The 26,794-nt window shown below is 36.1% G+C and overlaps 1 protein-coding gene across 2 annotated transcripts in view; it reads left to right on the plus strand.

Annotated features, from left to right (window-relative positions):
- SNTG1 (syntrophin gamma 1) overlaps nucleotides 1–26,794 on the plus strand; it is a 159,892-nt gene that overhangs the window by 16,912 nt on the left and 116,186 nt on the right. For both annotated transcript variants that reach the window (XM_021388250.1, XM_021388251.1), the window contains exons 3-6: nucleotides 7,753–7,809; nucleotides 15,103–15,160; nucleotides 17,704–17,747; nucleotides 17,855–17,896. In XM_021388250.1, the coding sequence (XP_021243925.1) occupies nucleotides 7,753–7,809; nucleotides 15,103–15,160; nucleotides 17,704–17,747; nucleotides 17,855–17,896 (201 nt within the window). The remainder of the gene's footprint in view (nucleotides 1–7,752; nucleotides 7,810–15,102; nucleotides 15,161–17,703; nucleotides 17,748–17,854; nucleotides 17,897–26,794) is intronic.

The raw sequence follows: 26,794 nt of genomic DNA on the forward strand, positions 1-26,794 counted from the left end.
TCAGTAGGCTAATTCCTAGGAAGTTTTAATCTTTACAGTTTCACAATCAAAATTTTTATTTTCTAGTTAATCCTCATAATTTCTATCACCTTTTGTGTCTGTCTGAAAGTCAAATAAATGAGTGGTTGTGTTTTATCAGGAAAAGTAGCTTTCATGTCTAGGAAGATTCTATTTGTTTGCTAATTGTTCTCAGGCAAGCATTTTTTCTACTAGAGTTTATCTGCCTGTTAGATCCATAAACCAGTGATGACAGTGTAGCATCTGACAAGATGGATGGTATGAATCAGCTGCTGTTTTCCTAAAAGACTGAAAATAAACAGCGAGCAGCTGGCAAAATACTAATTTTTGTTACCCCAACAGTTTGTTTTTAAGTAATTTTCTTAAAGGTTCTGTTGAAGAGTCATAGATTTTTGAAATACAGCTAACTCACTATTGAAAAGATAGAGATGGCTCTGATTCATTTTGAGTAATCTAATTCCTTGCTACTATGCAGTAATGCATTATTTAATTAAACATTTAATAACTTATTAGCTTTTTTAAAGGATGTTTTCAGGAGATTGATGTGAAGATCATTTATACTTTCAATACTAATAAAAACCGAATACACATTTTTGTAAATTATAGAGCATCAGCTCCCCAAGTAGTATGGCAGTTCTCTAAGAATTTAACTGAGTTTGAGACAAATATATTTAAATTTAACCTAGGGGCTGTAATTGCTTTTGGATAGGTGAGAAACTTTCATCAGTAAACATCTTTTCCAAGGTTAGAGAGTAACACTGAGTTAAATTGTTGAACTGAAGCCAGATCTGATTTCTGGCATTACTAATCAACAGCCATTCTTCTTTTTCTTGTAAAGATAAGAACCAATTACATCTCACTTTTAAATGTGTCCTTTTGCTATTGTGAAATCAACTACACTGAAAGATTTATAACTCTATAGTGTCAAGATGGATTACAAAAAATTGGTTGCACGAAAGAGAGCCTTTCAGCTTATAAAATTGTACAATACATTGTTTTTCTTGATATTATTGATTTAAATAATAAAGCTATTATGTCAGAATGTCACTTAACCCTGAAAAGTCAGATGCAGTTATTGCCTTTGCGTTGTTTGCACATTTTAGACTTTTAGAGTCATATTGAAAGTGTATTTTAAATGTGTTACCTTGTATCATTCATTTTGAGAGTTTAACATTTTCTTTCATGTATCTTGGTGTAGGTAGTGCAAATTCGATTAACATTATCAAAGCTAATGAGTACAAACAATGAGTAGAAAAAAGAGAAAAGCTTAGAATAGTTTTGTTTGACATAAAACTTTATTTTCTGCTTTCTGTTTATTCTGTATTTATTTACTGTTTTGATTCTGATGTGACACTGAATAGTGAGAACAGTGCCAAAGTGAAACTTCTTTTTCAGGAGAGAACTGCAACTAAAAGAACGGATAGGTCACCTTTCCGGCATTGTCTATTTTATTACCCTTACAAAACTACCAGTTAGAATATGCTTTTTTTTTTTTTTTTTTTTTTTTTTTTTTAAATCATGCTGGTATCTGTCAGATGTTCAGTGAAGTGAGTCTGTTTTTTTCACAGAAGTCATCAAATATCTATCAGATGGTGGTAACATTTTTCTTTCCTGCCAGTCTGAACAGTTTATAAATTACAATCTAGTTCTGACAAATGTAAATAAGATTGTTTTGGGACAATCCAAGACAGCTTATTTTTCTGCACGTCTAAAAAAATAGAAAGTGTAGTAATCTATTGAGGTTAAAATGCAAGACTGCCACTTGTAAGGCCAAATTTGAAAGAGCAGAATAACTTCTTGTCTTTGCTTTTACCATTTTGCATTTTTTTCCCCACAAATAATAATAATAATAATAATAATACAAACATTGAAAAATATGAAAATCTCAGAAAACCCAAAGCATTGATCAGGATATGATGGGAGGTGGCAGCTGGAAAGTACACCTGTGATGAAACTACAAAGAGTGTTCTTTACTTAACCTTGTGAGACGTCAGATCAATACTGACCTTGAATTTACTTTCTTCTCCTTTGTTTTCATTTTCTTCCTTATATATTGAAAAATTCAATACTTTGAAATCAATCAGTCCTAGGAGTCAAGTTTTTAGAAGCAGAAATTTAGATGAGTGTTTCTGGTTTGGGGCATGCTATATTAACAGTAACTCATTGCAGTGAAAAAAAAAAACGGTCAGGTGCTCTTGTTCAGTAGAGTCAGTGTTAGCAGTTTGTATAACACATCTTCATTTACCATGCACAGCTGCCAGAGGAACCAGGATTCCCAATTGACCAAGCATTCTGTTGCCCTTCCATACTGCCAACCTTCTTCAGTTGCATGAGGAACTGAAATAAGGAGGTGTCAGCAGCTAAGCAAGGCCGTTGGCATTTGCACTTTGAATTCAAATCAGAAATGTGAGTGACCCGTGCGTTCTCAGAATGAGTGGATAGTTTGACTGCTCACATCAGTTAATCCAAAGACAGTAAAAAAGAATAAAGCATTAGCAGAAAGAGGATGTAAAATCTCTCTACTGAAAAATGGATGAAATTATTCAATGCATAAAAAGTTGTGGGGTTTTTTTTGTTGGTTGGTTGGTTTGTTTTTAAATATATATCACAGAATCACAAAGTTGGAGGGATTGGAAGAGACCTCAAGAGATCATTGAGCCCAACCCCCCTGCTAAAGCAGATACCTACTGTAGGACACACAGGTAGGCATCCAGACAGGTCTTGAATATCAGTGTAGAAGGAGACTCCACGACCAATCTGGGAAACCTGTTCCCGTGCTCCATTCAGAAGTTCTGAATATTTATATGGATCTTCCTATGTTAATGTTTTAGGCTCCTTGTCCTATCAGTACAAACCACTGAGAAGAGCCTGGCCTCATCCATTTGCCTCCTGCTTCCCTTTAGATATTTATAAACATTAATCAGATCCCCCCTTCAGTCTTCTTTTCCCCAGGCTGAGCAGACTCAGGTTCCTCAGCCAGTCCTCATATGGGAAATGCTCCAGGCCCCTTATCATCTTCGTGGCCTTCTGCAGGACTCCTTCTAGTAGATCCCTGTCTTTTTTGAACCGAGGAACCCAGAACTGGGCACAGTATTCTAAGTGTGGCCTCATCAGGGCGGAGTAGAGGGGGAGGATCACCTCCCTCTACCTGCCAGCCATGCTCTTTTTAGTGCACACTCTTTTTAATACTATATATATGAACACACACACACATATATAGTATCTTTATGACTATTCCATCCACAGTGAAAACAGAGTTCTTGTTTTCTGCCTGTAAATGTTAATGATTACATAGAATTCAGTGCTTTTCTTTTCTGATTATTTATTGTCACTGTGTGCTCACAAGATCATTCTTCGTTTCTAGTCTTCTTTAAGATGATGTCGGCAATCTCAAGTTCATACTGTTGTTTAAGGGGAAATTTTTAATACATCTTTAATGGAAGCCTAAAAACTACTGCCTTTCTGTTTCATTGCATAGCTCTCAGATGAATAAGATTTTTGGCAAAACTCAGCTCTCCTTTCCAGTCAATGAACATATGCGTGGATGAAGAGTTTTCTGAGTTACAGGCATAGAAAATGCTGACAGCTTGGCAGCAGCTTTGAGTTTTTCAATAAAATGATAACTACATTTTTTTCTGTTCCAGGAAGCAGGTTGTAAAACACTCTTCTGAATCCTGAGTCTAAAAATCCTAGGAGCTCTGACTTTCCTTTTGTTTAATATAAAGTAGCTAATAAATGTGATAATGGAATTATAAGCTCACATGATTTGTTGTTTAGTCTCATATCAAACTAGATATCTTTTTATTAGGATCAAATTTGATTTATGTAAACCTGGAGAAAACTCAGAGATGGTGTAGTTTTGGGAAGCTGCAAAAATGATGCAAACTCAATCAGAGAGTACTACTCTGTAAATAAAGAGGGAAATGCTAATTTAAGTAGAGTTTTTATAGACAAGATTACATCTGACAGAGACGTTCAGATTTTATTTTAAGAACTTCATTAGAATCAACAGAACAGTACTATCTTTTAGTCGGAACAATATAAATGGTGTATTGAAAAATGTAGAGCCCTTCCTTATTACCAAAAAAAAAAAAAAAAGCCTTCTAGAATTGTCATATTTTATTCATGAATGGTTGTAAAGCATTCTAAGAACTTAAAAACAAAGCTATTAGACTAATGAAAAACAATTTTTTAATGATACTGATCACTAGAAATATTAATCAAAAGAATCAGAACAAAGTCTTTTGCTTCAGCTTGCTGGTTAAACTTCTTTGTTATATTAATCATTATGTAAACATGTTAAATAAAAATGTCGGGCATCATAGGTGAGATTTTTTCTCTTCATTGTAGTTGAAGATGGCACTGAAAATGAAGCCTAGGTTAGTTTTATTGCAAGTCACATACTGCAAAAGAAAACCTTACTTAGATAGAACAGTTTTCTGTCAAAACATTTCAAAATTATCTATCATCAAAATACTTACTTAAGCTGCTTTGCAACTGTAAGTACAAGATTTGTTTTTTTGGTTTAATTGACATCCTGGCTCTGTACTCAGTGGAGCATATGAAGGATGAAGTAGATTTTCACCTGATATGGGCACCTACTTAGAATCATCTGAGTTTAATGTATTTTTTTTTCTTTGGTGATTATAGAGCAAACTAACTTTGACCATTGCCCAAGCTCATTATTTTTCTTCTAATGTTTTGGTTAAAAGAAGAAAAATTGATGAGAGCCAGAGTTTGATCTTATGCCAAGATTCCAGTGTCTGACAGTTTGGGAAAGGCTGTTTCACTCTATTGTTTATGTGAGGCTTGTTATTGCACACTTGTGGATTATTGGCAGCTTAGTAGTGAAATAACTCTTAAGAAATTCTGGTTTGTATTTTTGAAGGTTGTTAATTGTTTGCACATTTGTGATTGTTAGCGGTTTTGTTGTGAAGAATAAGTAAGTCCTTACATTTAAGATATACTAAAGTAATAAGATTATTTTTTGTAGGACTGCAAAGTGTGTAGAATTAGCCTAAGCTGAACACAGTGCAATACTTTGCATGTAAGACATAACTAGAGTGCATCTAATATGCAGTATGCTCTTGAATTTCAATTGCGTTCAATAACATTCCAGACGTGAAATATTTAATATCCGCTCTCAACAGAGATATAAATGAACCTAGAAAAAGTACCATATGAAACCCTCTGATAAACTACGTTATGCTGTGAAGTTACAATTGCTTGAATTATTTCTGGCTGTCCTGTTTGCTTACTCTTACACAATTTTGTCTACTTAGTAATCTGCTATATTGGTAAAGCATTTTTGAAGTGTATTCATTTTTAGCTCTTAAAAGATAATGCCAGGCTCCAGTATAAAAAACATTTCTAGTTTTATGTCAGGTGGGCTATCAAACTCAGGGAAAACAAAACAAAACAAACAACAAATAAATCAAATATTTTTATGGCTTGTTTAACTCTCCCCTAGTTTGAGTGAAAACCAGAAAGAATATTTTACTGACTCTTTTATGTGGCTATGTATATGTGTGTGTTGTGCTAAGAAAGTGAACAAAAAGGCAGTTTTTATTAGGCTTTTTTAAAAGCATAGCTGTAGCTTAGATGCCACTCTTTACACTTAACAGCAATAATGAACTACATTTTTTATGAAGATTTATGTTCTTTAATGAGCATACAACTTCACTTGGAATGTATGAAGTATGATATGCTTTGTTCCATGCATGGATAATGTAATACTGTTGTGCTAGCTGTCTTTAATTATTAAAAGATTGTTATTTTTTCAGTGTATTCTTACGTATTTTCTTTTTGATATGAGCATGTATAACAGTATTTGAATATATTGACTAGAATGTAATAGTCGTTCTATTGTCCTTAACTACATATCCAGCAGAAGACAGAACTGGAAATGAGAGGTAGCTATCAGAAGAAATTACTATCAGCAAAGCCACAGCTGAATGTTTCATGTTCTTATGTGTAAACTCATCTTAGATCAAACATCAAGCTGTGGCCTGTATTAGTTTATCCTGACTATATTGCTGTCAGCATTATCTGACTGAAACCTCCTGGCGGATGAAAGGTTTTATGAGTGTGGTTTGTGGCCTCGAGTAGCTCTGTGCATTGAATTCTGTTTCTGGGCACTTTGTTACAAAAGTTCCTAGAAGGTGTCAGTGGAGAGCTGAGAAGGCTCTTCTGTACCCTCTGCACAGCACAGATGCACATTGATGGAACAGGTTAGGCATGTGTTCTTCTCTTGCCATGCTGTGCATTCGAGGATTACAAATAAAAGAATATCAGTTTTTAATACATTTCAGTACATCTCTTTTTTAGAAGAAAATTAAACATTTACCGAGATCAGTGTAAATAAATAAATGTGAAGTCTTGTTTTAGGCAGCCATTTTTTCTTATCTCTTAAAACACTGCACAGGTTTGTGCTTGCTTTTTCTGGAGTTTCAAAATTCATTTGTCATAAATGTGAAAGACAACTGTGTTTTCCGTCAAATTCAGCAGTATCCATTTTCCAAACCTATTACTTTCCCACCTCCTTTATTTTCTTTTTGTACATGAAGAAGGGGAAAATAGATCTGTAAAGCTTTCAAGCTCACTCGTGCTGGGATGTTTCTCATAGGAGACAAAAAAACCTTATGCTTCCTTATGCTTCCTACACTCCTCAATAGCCAATTATGATCCATTCCTTAATGTAATAAATAACATTGATAGTATATGTTTGTAATTGTCTATGCAAATCTGAATGGCACTGGCAATCTTTGCTGGTTGGACTGGAAAATGTGAACGTATATATTCAGACTTAGGAAGTTAGATGTATTGAAAAGAATATAAAATCTAAACCACATATACAGGGCATAAGCAATCTAGATATACCTGTATATCTGCTACTAAGATTTTTCACTGCTAACCAAATTGACTTATTTTAAATGATCTTTGGGAATAAAATAAACATGAATGACAAAAAAAAAGTCTTTGCTTTTTAATTGTTCGTATCTAAGACAGACACTAGCCTACAATTTTTACAGAACAAACTTTAAGGATAAGCAATAGAAGACAAAACATTGGCTGCTTTAAATAATTATGTCTTTAACAATAACCTTTATGACTACCGGTTTTAATTTTTAAACCAGAACTGTGAGGTCAGTGACTGTGTTTATGTTAGTCTCTTAATTTGGACCTGGAGTGTGCCTTGAAATAAGTTTCTGGATCATCTGCACCATTCCTGCTTTTGTTCATGTCACTGAATGGTGTTGGAGTTCCCAAGCTGTATTCCATTTTAGATGACACTCAGCTGGAGTGTGTGCTCCAGGAGCACAATTTATGTACTTCAGTATCGAGTGTTCAGTCTGCCTACAGGACCAATTTAGGGACAGTTGGATTAAGACATCTGAAACGCACGTGTTGTGGATGAAGTGTTCTGCAGTAACAGTTTAACACTACAGATCTGTTCTTATTGCACTGCAGTATTTACTAGTGCACACATTGCCAGTATTGTGTGAGCAGAACAAATAAATTTTTGTCTGAATCAAGCTCTGCTATTCTTTTAGACTTTGTTGTTTACTCCTGCAGCATAGGTTTCATAGGAGTTTCACATTCAGGAATTCACAAATATATCATTAACCAATGTAGGAGGGTAGCACAGAAAGAACTTAATGAAGTGTGACTCTAGATGTTGCGGCAGAAAATACTAAATCTAACCAAACTTGATTGAACTTTTTTTTTTTGCAGGAACGGACAGTAACAATTAGAAGACAGACTGTAGGAGGATTTGGATTAAGTATAAAGGTAGGATGGTATTTTGATTTATTATTCCATATATCACAAAAAAGTGTCCTTGTATATAGTTAATTTTAGCTCATTAAAGATGAGGACAAACTGTATTTCAGAAGACTAGTAACAATAGATAAAATATGCTCTAAAAAGTTAGATGCTGTCACTATAGGGTGACCAGCAGCTACACTGCCCTATGAATCAGACAGCAATGGAAAGATCATCCCATTAAGATTCAAACTAAACAAATCTGTAATATTATTTGATATCAGAGTTAAAAAGTGTTTGCAACTGCACTGACTGTACTTTTGTTCAGTAGCACTGTAATTTAAGTGGTTGTTAATGTTAATTTACAGTGGCAGGCACAGAGAAGAGCCAATAAGTTCATAATACGTTCTCCTAAAAATAATATTGTATTACTTCATTGCAATTCATTAGTTGGACAGAAAGTGTTACTACTTTCTTATATTGTTTTCCATAGCTCAAGCGACTGCAGCTATTTGTCATGTTACCATACTTCTGCTTTCCTCAGTAAGAACCTATGGAAGTGAAAGTGATCCTTTTTGTGGGATGGGGGTTAATCATTTTTTGTCTTCATAAGCTTTATGTAAATCTATATTGCCATTATTTTGAAACCCTTACCTTAGCTTTGAATCTCAGTGTAGAGATTCAACATTATTTTATCTTCTTAGCACAGCAGTCCTTAGCCTCAAGATGGCAATAGAAAAAATAAAGTGTACTTCACATGAATGCAAAGAGCCTTAAATGATGTATATAAAGTGGAAGTACAGACTTTTCTGTGAACATCTGCTAGAACTGACCTTACAGGAACTGACTCAGAAGAGAGATTAATGTCATTTGTGTTGTCAATGATAAGAATATTGCTGAATAGAAATACTGATTCTTAAAATATATCTTGGCACACTTTCATTTATCTGTTTGATCCACTAATGACCTCTCTTCAAGGAAAACTAATTGCTATTTTGTGGCCAAAATTTCTTATGAATTTAGTCAACAGGACCAAAGTTATTTTCTTGCGGTGTCCCTTATAGGTTACAGCTCACTGAATAATGATGCAGTAATGTGTGTCAGTTTAAGATAAAGTATATGGTTGAATGAGGTTTTACTTAGTAGTAAGAAATAGCTGCTAAGGGTAAGGTTTGTTGTGGTTTGGAAAGCATATTTCATGAAGTTGAAAAAAGGTGACTGAAATGGGTTTTTTTTGGTTATACTGTACAATAGGTTATCTTTTAAAATGAAAATTGTGAAAAAAAAAATGAGATCACTTTGTATTTAAGTATCAGGTAAATGGAAGAAAAATAATCCCTGACAAATATAAATTATAAACGGAATGGGCGGATGGTCTTTTTTAAAATAGTGGCATTTTTTAGAGCAAAATAGCCACTGTTCTTAATAAATTTCTTGGAAGCTGCAAAAGGACTTAGAAGTGCCAAAGCGAACCACGGATTTTCAGATTATGAGTTCAGCCTTGGAAAGTATCTTTATGCATTTATGAAAGACTGTATAAACTGAATAAGGTCCTATTTTAATTAAATAATCTATATTAAAAACTGTATGAAGTGTATTAGGAGCAATTGCAACAGAATTTACAAATCATAGCATTAAATTTTTAAACATAATTTCTAGTTTTACTGCATAGTTGTTTTGATCAAAATTAATAAGGTAGTGGAGCTACATGCATTCAGGCTTGAAAAGATATTTTCTTTTCAATTTTTAGAATGACTAATGACCAGATAATGATTGTTAGTTACTTTAACAGATATTCCTTCAGCAGATGTTAAGCAGACAGATCTTTTTCAACAAAATACATTCAAACTCAATCAGATGGTATAGATTAGATAATGAAAATGGTGAGAATAATTCTGTGGTCTGGAATATTCTGCAAGTTTGTTTCAATCAAGATGATTCTTCCTGTTCTAAATGTCAGTGAACCCAGGCCCTATTTTGTTTGTTTCTCTTTTTTTTGTATTCCCATAATGTTAAAAAAAAAAAAAAAAAAAGACAGATGAGCAATTGAATAGTCCACACAACCTAAAACAAATAAAGTATTCAGTATAAACTTATATTACCATGTTTAACTTGTAGTAGGAAATACAACTGGAATGTAAAGTAATGGTTTTTGTAGTTTTCTAGGCAAGCTGTGTGAAGACTCACTATCAATGACTTTTTGGGTATGCAGTGCAGTGTCAGTGTCACTTCCAAATATACTGAAAAATGTCAGCCCTGAAGTAGGGAACTACAAGTCACCCTGTGGGCAAAGGCCGGTATGAGAACCAAATCTGCTTTGCATGTACCATGAAGTTTATCTCACTGTGTATGCAGGAAGTCTTAACATACCCTAGCTTTGTCTCTTCAGGATCTAGGAGACATAATATAGACATCTTAAAATGAGGCCTGTAACTATTGAACTTGAGACCTAGGCAAAACGCTAGTGGTGGAGAAAAAGTAATGATATTCCATACCTGATCCTGACTGATCTTTTTTCCCGTGCTTTGTGTTTGTTCTGGTTTTCGGCACTCACATGTACAGACTCACACAGAAACTCATGACTGTGTTTGAAAGTATACTTTCTGAGATGTTGCATTTCAAGTTTGCAAAGTCCCTATACCTTTTAGAGAAGTACTGCTGTAGGGATATGCTGGGAGCCTAATTTCGTATATGTCTGGAAATCAAAGCAGATTAGTTTTGGAAGGCCAAAAAGTTTTTTTTCCCTGTTCTTATGCCTGTGAACCAGCTCCTGTACTTCTGTAGTTTCTTCTTTAAAGAAAAAGACATGATTGATCACTTTAAGACTTGGTCCCAAGTGCTGTAGTGCTTCACTAGGATCTTTCTGCAGTGGCTGTAAAGTGGGCAGCTGTAGCCAATCAGCCATCTTAAGTTAACCATCCGTGCTTGTTAGTCAGCTTGCTGAATTGTCTTTGTCTCTGTATTAGGCCTTTTGGAAAGGCACTTACACCAAAAACCCATGTACACAGGCCAGGTGGGTTAACTCACCTGATCTCCATTACTCAGCTACCACCTCTTGATGCCAACAATTTATGCCTTAAGCACAATTCTTATTTGAGGCCACACGTGTTTCAGAGGCACTCTGGATTTAAAAGTTTTGAATAAATGTGAATATAATGCATCCCCTGCTACTACTATAGATGGGGCAGGGAACAGTAGCAAACCCCTTCCAATTCAGCAGCAGTGCAGATAATGTGAGGAAGTCTTAGGGCTTTCCTCTTTGTTTTGGTAAATTTGTCTCCCACAACCTCCTAGATTACAGTAGTTCTGTGTCTCAAGTTATTTAAGGATGAGTGTTATTTGAGCATTTACTTTCTGTCTTATCTGAATTGTGAGTTATAAAAGTACAGTGATTAATGCCTTTCACTTGAAAGTATTTGCTTGTGCTTTGAAGTGAGTTTGTCTAGTTTTAGCATTCAGCTCAAGAGTGTTCTCATGTCTTTTTTCCTGTTAACTTGAACATCTGTTTGCTACCAGAAATCTTACATAAACAAGTCACTTTCTCTTAAGTGACTTTTGGAAGTGTCTTATCCAACCTTAAATATTCTCAACTCTCTTCAGTTCATTTATTTCTTTTTCCTTTTTTTTTTCCTTTCATTAAGAGCAGAAAGATAAAAAGTTAGCAAATCCAAAATGAAATTCTGCAGTTGATTTTTGGTGATTTGTCTGTGGGGGGGAAAACTTTTTTTGTGTTCTAGCTTGGATGCTCCAACTGAAGTTGTAAAATTAAGATTCAGCTAACTGCTTAAAAAACTGCTTGCGAAATTGATTTTTACACAAGATCTGAAGCTAAGCTCTTCTAAAAAATTGATTACAATCCACTCTTTGTAGGTTTGATAGAAAAAAAATACTTTTTTGTGTTCTGCTGTACTTCGTTTTACTGAAGTTAATGGCAAAAGTTTAATTAAATTTGGAGCAGACCTGATCTGTTCCACACTGTTCAGAAGGAATTATTTTCTCATTTCTGAAGCCCCTTTAAAACCCTCATTAATAAATCTCTGTGAGAAGGAATAGTCATGGAGTAAGATTTAGAAATTGATGAGTGCAGTGTAGTATTTCAGTCATTCATCACATCTCTAACAAGTTTGAAATGCAGAGATTTGACACAAGAACCTGCAAAGTGTATGACTTCTGAAAGAACATCATGTTTCTTAATAATTGGAGAGTGTAGTGTTCTTGTGGATATAGGCAGTAGAAGTGATAGTTCATTAAATTAATTAAAATTTGCTGTTGCAGTCTGACTTCTATCTTCCAGAACTCTGTACGGATCCATTTTCGTGCTTCTGTTTCGGTCATTCTTTTTATGATGAATTTTATCACAGATCTGCTGAGACTGTTTGACTTCTCAAAGTGTGTCTACATGAAAATATCTATAAAGGAGCTGTTCTGCTCACACCTATGAATATACATAGATGATTTTCTTCATCTTCATTCCTTCTGTGATAATCTTTCTTCTGATAACATTTTCTCTGCATTTCAAGTGGAAATAATAAAAGTTAGAAAGCATTGTTTAATAGATGAATTATCTAGCTTTTAGTCTACAAATCTATCCAGGTAAACTATTATATCAAACAGGAAAGTTGCAAAGGGATAATTAACGTTAGCAGATTGTTGTCCGTATTGTTTAATTGCTAGCATGTTACCTGGCATGATACTGGCTTATGCCAAATAGCGTTTTCTAAAATAAGGCTGTTCGTGATCACAGTTCAGAACGTTACATGGACCACTTCCAATAGACAAAATGCATCGTGTCATACTATTTCAAACTTGAAGACAGTTTATCCAAATAGACATGAGCCATATTGTTAAGGCTAAAGCAAAAAGGGCCAGGGAATTGATTGTCTTGCTCTGCTCTGTGCTGGTGCAGCGTTAGCTCAACTCCCATGCATAGTTTTGGGCATTCAAACAAATGCCAGTGATTAAAGCTTCCTTTACTTCTTTTAATGGGACCATATCTGGAGCTGGGCATCCACGTTTATTCTAGACTAGTATCTGCACAACTTTTCTGCTTAAGGAACAGTGGCAAAGAAAATTTGCATTATGAAGAGCAGTGATAGAATCTGAAGGCTGAGCCATTTACCCTTCAGTAATATTAATTGACATGTATTTGTCCTGTCAACTGGTCTGGGATTTTAACAGTATGTCCACACTAGAGGAGGGAAATTCTAAAACAATGGAAGACTAGCCATTGTTCCCAGAGCTTTCAGAAGCAGTGTATCTCTTGAGCCCGTATAGCCAGACATGCATTCACTTTTTCTTTTACAGAGAATCAAACATGTAGGATGTAATACGTCCTAAGACTAATTTAAAAGGGATCCTTTATAATGGCTGGGTGTGGTTGCAGAGAGGGGGTCATTTTTTTCTAAAAGCATTGAGATGCTTCTTCAAAACTGCAGTGACAATGGAATTAGATATAGAAAGTGTGGGACAGAGGGCATGTTGGTGCTCATTACTGTCTGGTTTAGGAATAACAGTAATTTCCCTCTTTACTGGAGAGCTGAGTTGAATCAGAGAGAGGACAGTTTACTGAGAGAAAAAGAACTTAGTTACGTTGAGCTTTACTGACTGCACTCCTTGGCTAGACTTCAAATGTCTTGCATAGTGCAATATTTTTGTAACGTATTGGAGGCTTAGAGAGGGAACTGGCATTTCTGTTTGTTTGAAAAATATAGAAGAAATTAAATGTGCATGTAGCTGAGGGAAACTCTGAAGGAATTAGAGTAAGCTTTATAAATTTAGTGAGCTTGAACTGGTTATCTAAAGTGAAGCCAACCTTTACAACTGCTGTTTCTATGGTGAAAACCATCAAAAGATGTTTAACAAGTTACAATGCTACAAACTGTTTAGTTTCAGTATGTGTGTAAACCTGACTGAAGTGGTGGTAACATTATGGTCTTTGTAGAGTAAATACTCAGTCCATACAACAAATAAAACGTTCTGTGCTTGCAACAACAATAGAACTTGACTTACAGACAGTTATCTATTATTAGTGAGATCTTTGCTTACTCACTTTTTAGGACTATTTGTATTTATAGTAACTACCAGAAGGAGCTTTAATCCTATGCAAAATTCTACAGTTTTTTGGGAAATTCATCTTGTATCCTTGTGTTCATCTGGGACATGTACGGTGGCAGAGGTGAAAGGCTCTTTCTTTGTATGGACATAATTTAAATACTTTGAGACTGTCAATAGAAAATGGAGACACAGAAACATGTTTTCTATGGTTTTCTTTTTCTCTATTCCATAATAGATAGGGCTGTTGAGTGTGGGTCTCTGTTCAGTTTCAAACAATTGATTCCTGCATGAAGAAGGGATCTGTGCTAATCCTTAGAACATCAAAATATCCGGGTCAGACCATTCCACACATTGACTCTGAGTGCCTGGACCTAAGGATGCCATAGTTTCCAAAGAAAAGGAGAATAAGCAAACATTAAACCAGAATTCTTAGGCAAAATGACTGTGTGGCAGACTGTCAGTTCTGATTATCTGAATTTGTACATGTTATGTTTGGGCCAGCACTTTGATGCTGTCTTCAGAGGAAGAAAAATATTTGTGATTCTGTTATATACTTGCCTTTTTCTTTCTTTGAGTGTGCTTTTTATTTAAGGTTTCTTTTTAATACCTTAAGCACCTTAAACGTTTCCAGTTCCACTAGGATAAATCGAATGAAACAACAGCATTGAATTTCTGTCAAACTGTTGAATTATCATCCAAGTTTCCTTTATTTTCCCACATTTATTGAACACCTACTGTTCCACTTAATGTTTTCTTTTTCTGTTCCTTGTTACTTATCCCACTGGTTTGCTCACTCTTTGTTCATGTGTGACAGAGATGGAAACAAATAAAGGCTGCTTTTGAGACGAAAGTCCAAACTTGCTTTTCTTGGGCTTTTGTTTACCTGTTTCTTACCAGCATGAAAACTGAGTGATCACAGCATGGTTGCCATTGTGGTGTGATGGCCATTCTGCCTTTGTGGGACACAGTTTCGTACATTAAGCTATCCAAAATTTGCAGAAACTGGTGTTCTTCTTCAAGTCTTGTTCACTTCCTCAGCTAATTATAGCAACTGGGAACTTCTTCATGAGAGGCAATAAGGAATAAGGAATTAATCCCAATCAATTCTATATTAGAGTTAGAGATAGAGCAAAGAAGAAGAAAAAGTTGGATCAGAATTATTTTCTCGATCTCTTTGAAAACCAAGTTACAGGAAGTGTAAAATGTAATTTTAAGCAAAAAGATATCTCCAGTGACTCATGAGATTGCTGTTTATTTTGTTTTCAGGGTGGAGCAGAACATAATATTCCAGTGGTCATTTCGAAGATTTCCAAAGAACAAAGAGGTGAGTGTCCAATTAGTACACTGTCTTGATATGCTCTTTAAAGCAAGGTGTACTAAATCTTGAGATTCTTCAGGAAGTGAGAAATAAATGCTATTGATTTCTCTCTCTGTGACATCACAATCTCTCTTTTCTTTAGTACTATTTGCTGTAAATGTACAAAACCTATATTTGAAGTAGTTTCTAAACATTGTCTTCAAATGATTATTTTTTAAATGTTCTTGTAAAGCATAATTTTAAGAGAAAAAATGGGCATGAAAATGTTTGATAACTTTAAGAAATGCAAAAATTAATGATTCTGTCTTTTATTTCTGAATGCTTATTGCCAGAAAGTAGTAGCATATTGAAAGTTTGATAATCAAAATATGTGAACACAAGAAGAGAAGGCATGTCTTTTTATACCAGATAGTAGAATAGTACTCAGGGATGGGTAGTGGCAGAATCTTGATAATACTCTTTGCTGTTTCAACATTTGATGCTGTGGTCTGTAAACTTCTGCAGCAACTGATACACAGTAAAACTGGTACTGTATGAAGGCTTTAATCATGCATTTTTTTAACTGCTGATGTTTTGAAATTGTTGGAATGATACAGTATGTGCTGTGAAGATGGGTTATTGTTAGATGACTCATGATGCACTCAGTGATGAAGGATCAAGGTTGTGAATAAGTAGTTCTAGGGTGTATTTATGATCTCTGTTATGTTTGTGTGTATTTGTGTATATACGCGTAAGGTCAGAAACTTAAACTTCGAAGCATTTTCCTCCATCTGTCATACAGTAATTCTGGAATGCTGCTTCTACACAACTAAAAAGCTCAACTAGAAAAAAACCTCATATTCACTAACACACAATAGATAAAGAAATGTACAGGGGAATCTTGAAATACTGAGAACTGAAAACTGACCCTGAAACATAGATGTGAAAGTTGTGTGCAGAGAGGCTGCAGTGTAGCAGAGCATGAGCCCCTAAGGAAAACAAAAAGGTTAGCCTTAAGAAGTGACTCCATTATTTTCAGTATAAATATAAGTGTGTAATACATAATAATGTGGCATATATTGCCTACACTAGCTATTAAAAAGCTATTAAGCACTGCAGGAAAAATAAGAAACATAGACCAAAGTTTAATTGAGCACACCAAAGTGCATGCTGTTTCTTTTTATTATTATTCCTATTTCTTTTTGCTAGAGTGACTAATGCATTATTTCTAACTTCAATACATACTTGAGGTATAACTCTATTACCACTTTCAATAAAAATACTGCTGATGTTTAGAGCGCTAGTTGCAAGGGGCATCTCTTCTGTAGAACAAGGCTATGCAAGTGGCATCTGTTCTAGGCATCTTGGAAAATGCTGTTTAACCCAGAGCCTGTACCTCAGAACATTGGAGGCTTAGTTCTGTCCTCCTACCAATTGGATTCTGGTTCATTTTTTAGGCCTCTAAACAAGAAGGTGACTGTTCATTGAATTCATACCAACAGTGTTGTATATAGAGTTATTAAGTCATATGTAATTTGTTAGTCATGTAAGCCCCATGTCTGAAGAGGAATATTGAGATATGCATTTGTTAAAAATAAAATAAATTACAAAATCCTCCAATAATTTAAGAATCCATTGCCGCATCTTGCCTAATAAGGCCAGTCCTTCAAACATATTGAGTATCTTAATTTATGTGACCATCAATGCTAGTCTCACAACTCAAGTAAAGAAGTGAAAATTAGTTAGATGAAGTCAAGTTTCAGACTTTTCTAAACAGCATCTTCTGCGATGTTTTGGAATGTTATAGACAAATAATTCCATGTATTCTGTTAGTATTTCTCAGTTCTTATGTTAGAGATTATGTATTTCTTTATAGACACAATCTTTATTATATTAATTCTGAATTCATTAAGCATATTTGATAGCTCTGTAATATAACTCAATATTTTAAAATGTTAATTTTGGAATCACATTTTGCTAATTCCCTTATGACTTGGAGGGTATCAATTTGATTTAAAAATCAAGTTCAGTTTTGGTGATGGTTTTGTACAGCATCCTAATCGTTTATCTCTTCAACAGAGAAATTGTTATCCAGCATAAATACACCACTGAGTTAATCAAAGACATAGGATCTACAGTTTTTTTGGTAAAATCTTACAAGTTAAAAGTTGTCCTTCATAAGTAGCTCTGGAGTTGTTTTTCCTCAGAGCTTCTAAGAAATCATCTCTCATGGGTAAATAGGACCTAGTTCTGCAGTCATTCTCTGTTCAGAAAAGCATGCCATACTTCACCGTTATAGCCCAAAAGATGCTGTACACCGATGGAAGATGTTTTGGAGTATTGTTACTTGGGATGAAGGGACTCTTTCATTGAAAAAGTAATAGCTGGTATTTGGGGATTAAAAAGAATCCAAATAACTACTTAGAAGTTGTGCATTGCGTTTTTAATAATTTTCTGTTTATTTTTTTTTAAAAAGATTATGGAAAAACCTAAAATAAATGGGAATGTAAATACAAGAAGTATGGGATGTTTTGTGCAAATTGAGTGAAAAATATGCTTTCTATTTTCAGCTGAACTTTCAGGTTTGCTCTTTATAGGAGATGCAATTCTGCAGGTAAGTGAACTTGGAAGTACTTTTATATAAAATTTTCTAGAAAAGTGAAATAAAATCTATACTTATGAAATGTAGAGTAAGTCTTCTCTTTATCTTTTCAATAACAGATTAATGGAATTAATGTGAGAAAATGCAGGCATGAAGAAGTGGTGAGCTTTTCTGTTTTTTAGTCTACATTTTGTCTGTTGTAGTTACCGTTGACAAGATGATAGCAGTACACCAGTATTATCTGTATTATTGTTATTCCTAAAAAAAAATAGACTGTACCTTCTAGAATAGAAAGTCTTTGATCTCCTTCATAGACTTGTTGTAATTACTGTCCTCAGATAAGCTTTTGTGTATTAAAGGTGGTTATTTTATTATGAGGATTTTAGCTGTAAGTTTTCTAACTGCTCTTCTGGCTTATACTTATCCAATTTCAGCACTGCTAAACCTTTCTGGCTGTGCGAGGTCATTTTAATTTCAAAAACCATAATTTGCACTGTGTTGGAATTTATTAATTGTTTTAAAACCTATTTAAAGTCAAAACAAAGTGTTAGTCTGGCTTCCATTGTCTGGCTTTAATTTATGAGGATGCTCTACTCCTTCATAAGGGTTTCAATGAACAGATTATTAAGGAGACTCCTCTTAGAGAACGCATGTGTATTTGAGCAGGCTGGTTCCCTTGGTGAATCAGCTTTCCTAAAAGTATTGTGTATTTCTGTTATATTTGGCTGTTTGATTGTCATTCAGGAGTTTCAGAAGTACAAAAAATTACACATGAGAAATAATGCCATGAATCGAAGATTACCAAAGAAATCTTTTATTTCTATCTTTTATTCCAGTTTAGGTCCATAGAAACTATAACTGTGAAGCTTACTTTATCAGCTCATAAATGTTTGGTATTTAATACTGTATTATATTTTATGACAGATCGATAAACGTATGCCATTCAGGTATAGAAAGCTCAAGTTGATGAAATTCTGATAAACATATAAGTGCAGGCTGAAAGATAAAATGAGTGCACTCTTTCACCTCTCAGAATACATTTGTGCAGTGGTTTTGTGCTGGAAATTTGTGTTGAAAATCACTCATTGTTCTTTAGAACCTTAATCCACCTTCTGTATAAACAGTAACACACATATTTGCCTTAGTTTTAAGCCTTGGCTGTGCAATAGTGATCAGATTTTAATCTTTTATAGGATTACTGTAGTTGTTTGGTTTAATATGCATTAATATGATAAATATCTCAATGGAATTTCAATGTGATGTTGGAATTTCAAGACATGAGAACAAGACATTAATGAAAGTGCAGCCTTTCACACAAAAAGGCAAATTAAAACTGCTAAGTTTATTCAAATCTGCCCAAAAGGGCAGACTCACAGAGTAGCCAGTATCATGTTAAATTTTATTTTATACCTTTTTAGTACTACATAATCTGCTTCCAAACTCCTTATAGATATTTTTCTCTGAATAAGAATATTGACGACAAAACAAAGGTGTTATCTTACTAGTTATGAATGTGCCATTGTGTATATACAAGTATTTTAGCTGTTTAAGAAGCAGGTAAACTTCAATTTTTTGTTTTGTTTTTAGTTTGACAAAAAATTCCTAAGAATTAAGGATTGATATTGGGCAATTCTTAAGTAATATACATAGCATTTTATAAACTTATTTTATAAATAAGATCTGCAGAGGAAGAGATACAAAGCAAACATAAAAGCAAAATTTTTATAATTAATTTTTTTCAGAAACATTCAGTTTCATAGGATCATAGAATCGCTGAATCATCAAGGTTGGAAAAGACCTCTAAGATCATCCACTCCAACCATCCACCTATCACCAGTATTTCCCACTAAACCACGTCTCTAAGTACAACATCTACATGTTTCTTGAACACCTTCAGGAATGGTGACTCCACCACCTCCCTGGGCAGTCCGTTCCAGTGCCTGACCACTCTCTCAGAGAAGAAATATTTCCTGACGTCCAACCTGAATCCTCCCGGCACAACTTGAGACCATTCCCTCTCGTCCTATTTCTAGTTACATGGGAGAAGGGGCTGACTCCCACTTCACCACAGCCTCCCTTCAGGTAGTTGTAGAGAGCGACAAGGACACCCATGAGCCTCCTCTTCTCCAAACTGAACAATCCCAGCTCCCTCAGCCACTCCTCATAAGGTTTGTGCTCCAGACCCCTCACAGCTTCATTGCCCTTCTCTGAACATGGTCCAGGGCCTCAATGTCTTTCTTGTAGTGAGGGGCCCAAAACTGAACACAGTACTCGAGGTGCGGCTTCACTACAGCTGAGTACAGAGGGATGATCGCTTCCTGCTCCTGCTGACTGCAATCTTTCTTATACAAGCCAGGATGCCATTGGCCTTCTTGGCCACCTGGGCACACTGTTGACTCCTGTTCAGCTGAGCGTCAACCAGTACCCCCAGGTCCATTTTCTCTACGCAGTCTTCCAGTCACTCTGCTACAAGCCTGTAACGTTGCCTGGGGTTGTTGTGGCCAAAATGCAGGACTTGGCAGTTGGTCGTGATAGACTTCATCCCATTGGCTCCAGCCCCAGATATTCAGCCTGTCCAGATCACACTGTAGCTCCTTTCTTCCCCAGGCAGATCAACACTTCCTCCCAACTTGGTGTCATCTGCAAACTTACTGAGTGTATACTCAGTGCTCTCATCCAGGTCATCAGTAAAGATATTGCACAGGACGGGCCCCAGTACAGACCCCCAGGGGAACACCACTCTTGACTGGTTGCCAGCTGGCTTTAATTCCATTTACCAGCCCTCACTTGGCCTGGACTTCCAGCCAGTTCTTTACCCAACAAGGAGTGTACCTGTCCAAGCCACGGGCTGCCAGTTTCTCCAGGAGAATACTGTGGGAGACAGTGTCAAAGGCTTTGCTGAAGTCTAGGTAGACCACATCAACAGCCTTTCCCTCATCCACCAGATGGATCATTCTAACATAAAAGATCTTGTTGGTCAAGCAGGACCTGCCTTTCATGAACCCATGCTGGCTGGGCCTGATCCCCTAATTGTCCTCCACATGCTGTGTGATCTCCCTCAAGTTGATCTGTTCCATAATCTTTCCTGGCATCGAGGTCAGGCTGACAGTCCCATAGTTCCCTGGAACTTCCTTATGACCCTTCTTGTAGATGGGAGTCACACTAGCAAGCCTCCCATCCTCTGGGACCTCTCCGGTTGACCAGCAGTGCTGATGGAAAGTGACACGTTTATCATCTCTACCAGCTCCATCAGCACCCTTGAGTGGATCCCATCTGGCCCCATGGACTTGTGGCAGTCAAGGTGGAATATCAGATTCTAACTGTTTCCACCTGGATCGTGGAGGGTTTATTCAGCTCCCCATCCCAGACTTACTGTTCAGAGGGTAGAGTACCCCAAGGATAACTGGTCTGACTTCTAAAGACAGACATAAAGAAGGCATTGAGAACCTCAGCCTTTTCCTTATCCTCAGTGGTCATGTTCCTGGCTCCATCCAGTCAAGCATGGAGATTCTCCTTAGCCCTCCTCTTACTGTTAATATATGTGTAAAAAAAGTTTTTTGTTCTCTTTTACCCCACTGGCCAAGTTGAGTTCAAGCTGGGCTTTTGCCTTTCTAATTTTCTCCCTGCACATCTTAGCAACTTCTTTGTACTGTCCCCATGTTGTCCTTCCCTTCTTCCACAGGAGATAGATTATCTTTTTCTCCTGGAGCTTCAGGAAAAGCTCCCTGGTCATCCACAGCCATCTTCTTCCCTGACAGCTCATCTTGTGGCACAGGGGAATAGTCTGCTCCTGCACCTTAAGACTTCCTTCCTGAGGAGTGGCCAGCCTTCTTGGATCCCATCACCCTTCAGGACTGAATCCCAAGGGACTCTCTCCTGCTAGTGTCCTGAACAGTTCAAAGTCCGCCTTCTGGAATTCCAAGGTAGCGGTTTTGCTGCCCCCACCTCCTGACTTCACCAAGAATCAAGAACTGTACTATTTTGTAGTCACTCCATCCAAGATAACTCCCAACCTCCATATCTCCCACCAGTCCTTCTCTTTTTGTGAACAGCAGGTCTAGCAAGGCACTTCCCCTGGTAGGTTCTCTTACCAGCTGCATCAAGAAGTTATTTTCCATACACTCTAGAAAACTCCTAGGCTGCTGCTTCTGTGCTGTATTTCCAACACATATCAGAGAATTTGAAGTCCCCCATGAGAACAAGGGCTGGCAACCACGCAAATTCTGCCAGCTGTTCATAAAACACCTCATCTGTCTCTTTATCCTGGTTAGGCGGTCTATAACAGATCCCCACCAGGATGTCTGCCTTGTTGGCCCTCTTCCCGATCCTTACCCATAGAGATTCAACCTTATCATTCCCAGTCCCAAGCTCAACAACATCAAAGCACTAACATAGGAAACCACGCCACCACTCCTCCTTCCTTGCCTGTCCCTTCTGATGGGCTTGTAGCCATCCATTGCAGCACTCCAGTTGTGGGAGCAATCCTGCCATGTTTTCATAATGGCAACTAAGTCATAGTTTTCCTACTGCACAATGATGTACATGCATGTGTAGTAAATTTGTTGTAAAGCCTGATTTTAATATGTGCTGTTATAGTAATGATAGATCCAGTAGTGCATTGTACATTTAAGTATGAGTTTAGGCATAGACCTGACTAAAGAGAAGATACAGAAACCAGTCTGCCAGCAGGAGTTGCAGGTAGATCTTGTCTGCAACATGCTCCATGAACTTTGAGCTGTTATAGCACTCCTGTGCTAATCTTTATCAAATATGGGATCCATAGTCCTAATGTCAAGGTAACAGAGAAAATGCAAAGTATGTAGAATTTAGTTGCTCACAGCAGGGATTAGAACCGCAATGGATATTTAATCTCCAGTCCTTACCACATCAGGTACTTTTAAAATGGCTATGCATTGTCCATGATGTCAGAGCCTTGTTTCATTCTAATCATAATTCTTTATTTCTGAAAGTAGCTAAGACTTAATAGGTATCATATTATGAGAGAATATATTAACATTTTGAGTTGCCCTGATGTCTTAGAAAATATTTACTATAAAGCAGTAGGAAAGATTTTCCAGTGCGTAAAGCTGGAGCTTCCCATAGGAAATTTAGACTTGTATACATTATCTGCACTTCGAATGCTGTGAATGTTTGTTCTTGTTCTTTTGTAGATCCAACACTTCTTGCTGTTTGCAAAAACATATTAAGCAAATGTCCTATCCTCGTAACTCAGTTATGAAAAATTCTGCATAATGATCAGTGCAACCTATAATATGACACTGATGATTAATCAGCTAAACGTGGTGTTTCTCTATACTGCTTTTACTCTGCTGCACAAATCAAATTATTTTTGCATTTGAATTTAAAAAATAAGTAGTTTTATCAAATTAGAACTGTCTTTCATAGTAGAGAGAATCTTTCCCAGAAATACAACGAACGTAGTTGTCTTACAATTTGTGGGCATTTTTGATATCCTTTGTTGTCTTCCTTTAGTGTCTCGCTCCAATTTACAGGAGGGAGAAGGGGTTCTTTTAATATATGTATACCCAACAGCGAGATTAAGACGCAACGGGTCAAATGTTAGCCTGACCAGTTTATTACAAATCCTAGTAGCTTAGGGAGATGGGGAAGGGAAGGTGGGTGATAGAAAAGAGATAAAAAAGGCAAGGAGTCTTTGTAGAAAGCAAGAGAGATAGTCACCACCAGGGGTCCAGCGTTGTTTGTAGCGCCGACGTTGATCTTCTTGGGTGATGGGTCATCAGGGCTTGTTGTTTGGCTGCCAACCGCTTTGGTTGATGAACCACCTCCAACTGCAGTACGAACTTATTTATAAGTCCAAATTGGTCAAGTCAGCTCTCTTTGGAGTGACAGTTAGTGGTTGAGTCAGCTCTCTCTGGAGTGGCAGCTTCTGGCTTTGGGATCTCAGCAGAAAACCCATCTTCCGGGCCTTGCCAGCAGATAAGAGGGAGCAGTGAGGTGCCCACCCGCATCCTGTTTTTCACAGGATATGATGGTATCATTCCCCAGTCTCACATACCAAGCTGGCACTACTTGGTCACAGGCCAGATCTTCCACCAATAAACACTCCTGAGCACTCTCTACCTGGGGCAAACAGCCCTGAAGGAAACGCTTTCGAATGTTCACACGGTGATGTTGATTGCCACACGGCAACACCCACCATTTGCCTCCTTGGTAAGTCAGTTAGATCTTATCACAAAACATACCTCAGAAAGCAAGCTTTGAGCCAAAAGAAAAGAAGGGTTCAGATAATTAGTTATTGGATCTGGTAATAAAGCTTTCAGCGCAGCACAGGTTGTGTTATCTCACAAGTATGTTACAATGTGAAGCCTGAATATGACAAATCAATAGATAGATGAGACCATTGTAAGGCTGGATATGTAGGCTTATTTGTTTTTTTAGTGTAACTTACTGGAGAGGTCTTCTCTCTTCCCTTTGGAATTTTCTTAGCTTTAGGTGAATTTTGAGCTTAGTTTTCCATTTGCAGAAGGTGAGGATATTATTCATTATCATGAAAGGATATTATGAGTTTCTGTCAAAGACTGAATGTCAGTTTGTTGTTCAGCTTGGGTTGTAAAGAATCCCATCAGAATACAGCACAGTATTCCTTCAATCTTAGTACTCTCCTATGGTAAAACAAATACGTTTTATCTGTGGTGAAATATCAGCATTGGAGGAAGTTGGGAAAAAACAAACAAACAATTTTCTTAAAAAACATCTCTCAACATCATAGAGGCAATTTGTCTCCAGAAGTGCAGTCTCAAGTTGAATTTGAAAGTAGGGAGTGTCTTGTTACATCTCTTAATTTGGATGAGTTTGAGCTCTTTCTTCTCTGGATATATATATATATGTATATACATATATATATATATATTTTTTTTTTTGCCATCTTTTTTGTCTCTCTTTAGCATTTTGCAAGACTTGTTATAAACTGAAATTAGGAATAGCGTGCATAGACAGGCATTCAAGTTTAGGCTTCTTTTGAGGAATTTGGTGCAATAGTGCATAAATCCAGACACCAACAATGACAATCTGAACAGTAAACACCTAGTCTTTTAAGTGCTCAGAACAAAAATGATCACTCATAAAATTAGAAACTCATGTACTTGTAGCCTGGAAACTAATTTATCTTCATATATCTCCAAATAGAGGACCTTACCTGCAGTTATTGTTCAAACAAAGATAGATAGGCAGTAACCAGTATAATGTTGTTCTTGTAACACATGTGGAAATTTTGGTGGTTCTAGGAGTAGTCACTACACCACTGACAATGAAGTAATGCTGGGAAGGAGAGAAGTCCTTCATCTACTGCATTTGCTGCTTCCAGACCAGGGTTATAGTGCACCAAAGTATCTAAGGTCCATGGAGAGGGAAGGATTTTATTCAAATGAAACATAATATATTTTAAATCACCTCTGTTAATGTGAATCTTAAATAGTACCAACAACTATGCTTACCTATCACTGGGTTTCTTGGGGTCTCAGCATCTGTTTTTCTCTTAGGAAATAAAATGAATATGAAATAAATACAAATATGAAATGGCTTATTATTTCTTATTTTTGGGGTAAATTCAGGGTTTCTAATGAAAATGTCATTTGTATATTCCAGCTATCATGATTAAAGTAAGTTCCTTGAAAAGCAAGGTCATTTTTCAGGAAGAAGCTGATATGGTAGATATTGAATCTGTGTAGGTATTTCAGCTTTGGTGGTTTTTGTATACAGCTAGGTACTCTGTGTAGCACCACATTACAGTTCAGACATAAGCTACATTTTGAACAAGGCATCTTTTCTACAAGTTTGACATGAAATGGGATGCCTATGTGCATTGCATTGTAGCTTTGGCCCTTTTCCCTGTATTCTAGCAGAATTTCAGTTGTGATATATGTTACATAAAGCTGATGGCATAGAAGCTGTAGTTACTTAACTGGAATTGTGCAGGAATTATGTGTAGCTGACAAATCTTTTTTTTTTTTTTTTTTAAACACTTTTCATCCAAACCAATTTTTTAAACCTGTGATGAATAGCTTCAGTAATTTTATATGCTTTAAACAGAAGAATAAGCATAGTGTATTTATAAGGGAGGAAATGAAACAAAATGATATGAAGTCTTACTCCATCTTGTCTTTGGTAGATGTATGTTTTGATGAATTGTATTTTTGTTATATTTTATTCCTTAACTGTGAAATAGAGACAGGGTTTACTGAATCATATGAAGTACTTTAGAATCCCTTATAGAAAAGGATCTCTACAAAATGTTTTTTATTAATATTTTGCTGGTGCGTGATAGCTATTACAACAACTTGTAAGTACAGATTAACACCTCATATTATTTGAGAACTTATATATATTATTATATAATTCATAGCATGGCCATTTAATCCTTTCCACTCTAAACTGGATTATGCCTTAAATATTGAAGCTGCATAGTCAGCACTTCTAAGAGAAGAGTTGATCATTCTGCAGTGTGAATTTTTTGGAAATCCAATAGTTTTCTTCGTACAAAGAGGCCAAGGTATTACTTATTCCATACAGCTGTTCTGTATGAGACTTGTGGTTAAGTGCTAACCTCACATAAATTACCATGGTATAATTAATGAAAATATCTGTAACAATAAATTTATAATGTCCTTATTGTTCATGCAACTTGGAGCTAATAATGATCTGTCGAGTATTTCAACATTAGTTTGAAGTGAGTGTACATCAGGTAGAAAAGAACCTAGCAGGTATAAATAGTCTTTAGCAGTTTCTGTTTGGTTGGTTTTATCTTGTCTTTGTGTTTTGGGGGAGCTCTGGTTTCTTTTTCCTATGTGGTGGAAATTCTTTTTATTGGGTTGCATCCTAGAGTAGTATTCTTACATGTATTCAGCTATATTTTTGTTCTTTAAATAAATATTTTTTGTGTGTGGAACTCAGAAAAGGCTCGAGTTTATTCAACAACTACGGTGTTAAACTTTATAAATATACTAATCTTCATTGCATGTCTTTCTAACTTGCATTTCATGTCTTTTTCTCAAGGTAGCTATACATGTGTTAGTTGTTTT

This window comes from Numida meleagris, chromosome 2 (genome assembly GCF_002078875.1).
Source record: "Numida meleagris isolate 19003 breed g44 Domestic line chromosome 2, NumMel1.0, whole genome shotgun sequence".
Taxonomy (NCBI): Eukaryota; Metazoa; Chordata; class Aves; order Galliformes; family Numididae; genus Numida; species Numida meleagris.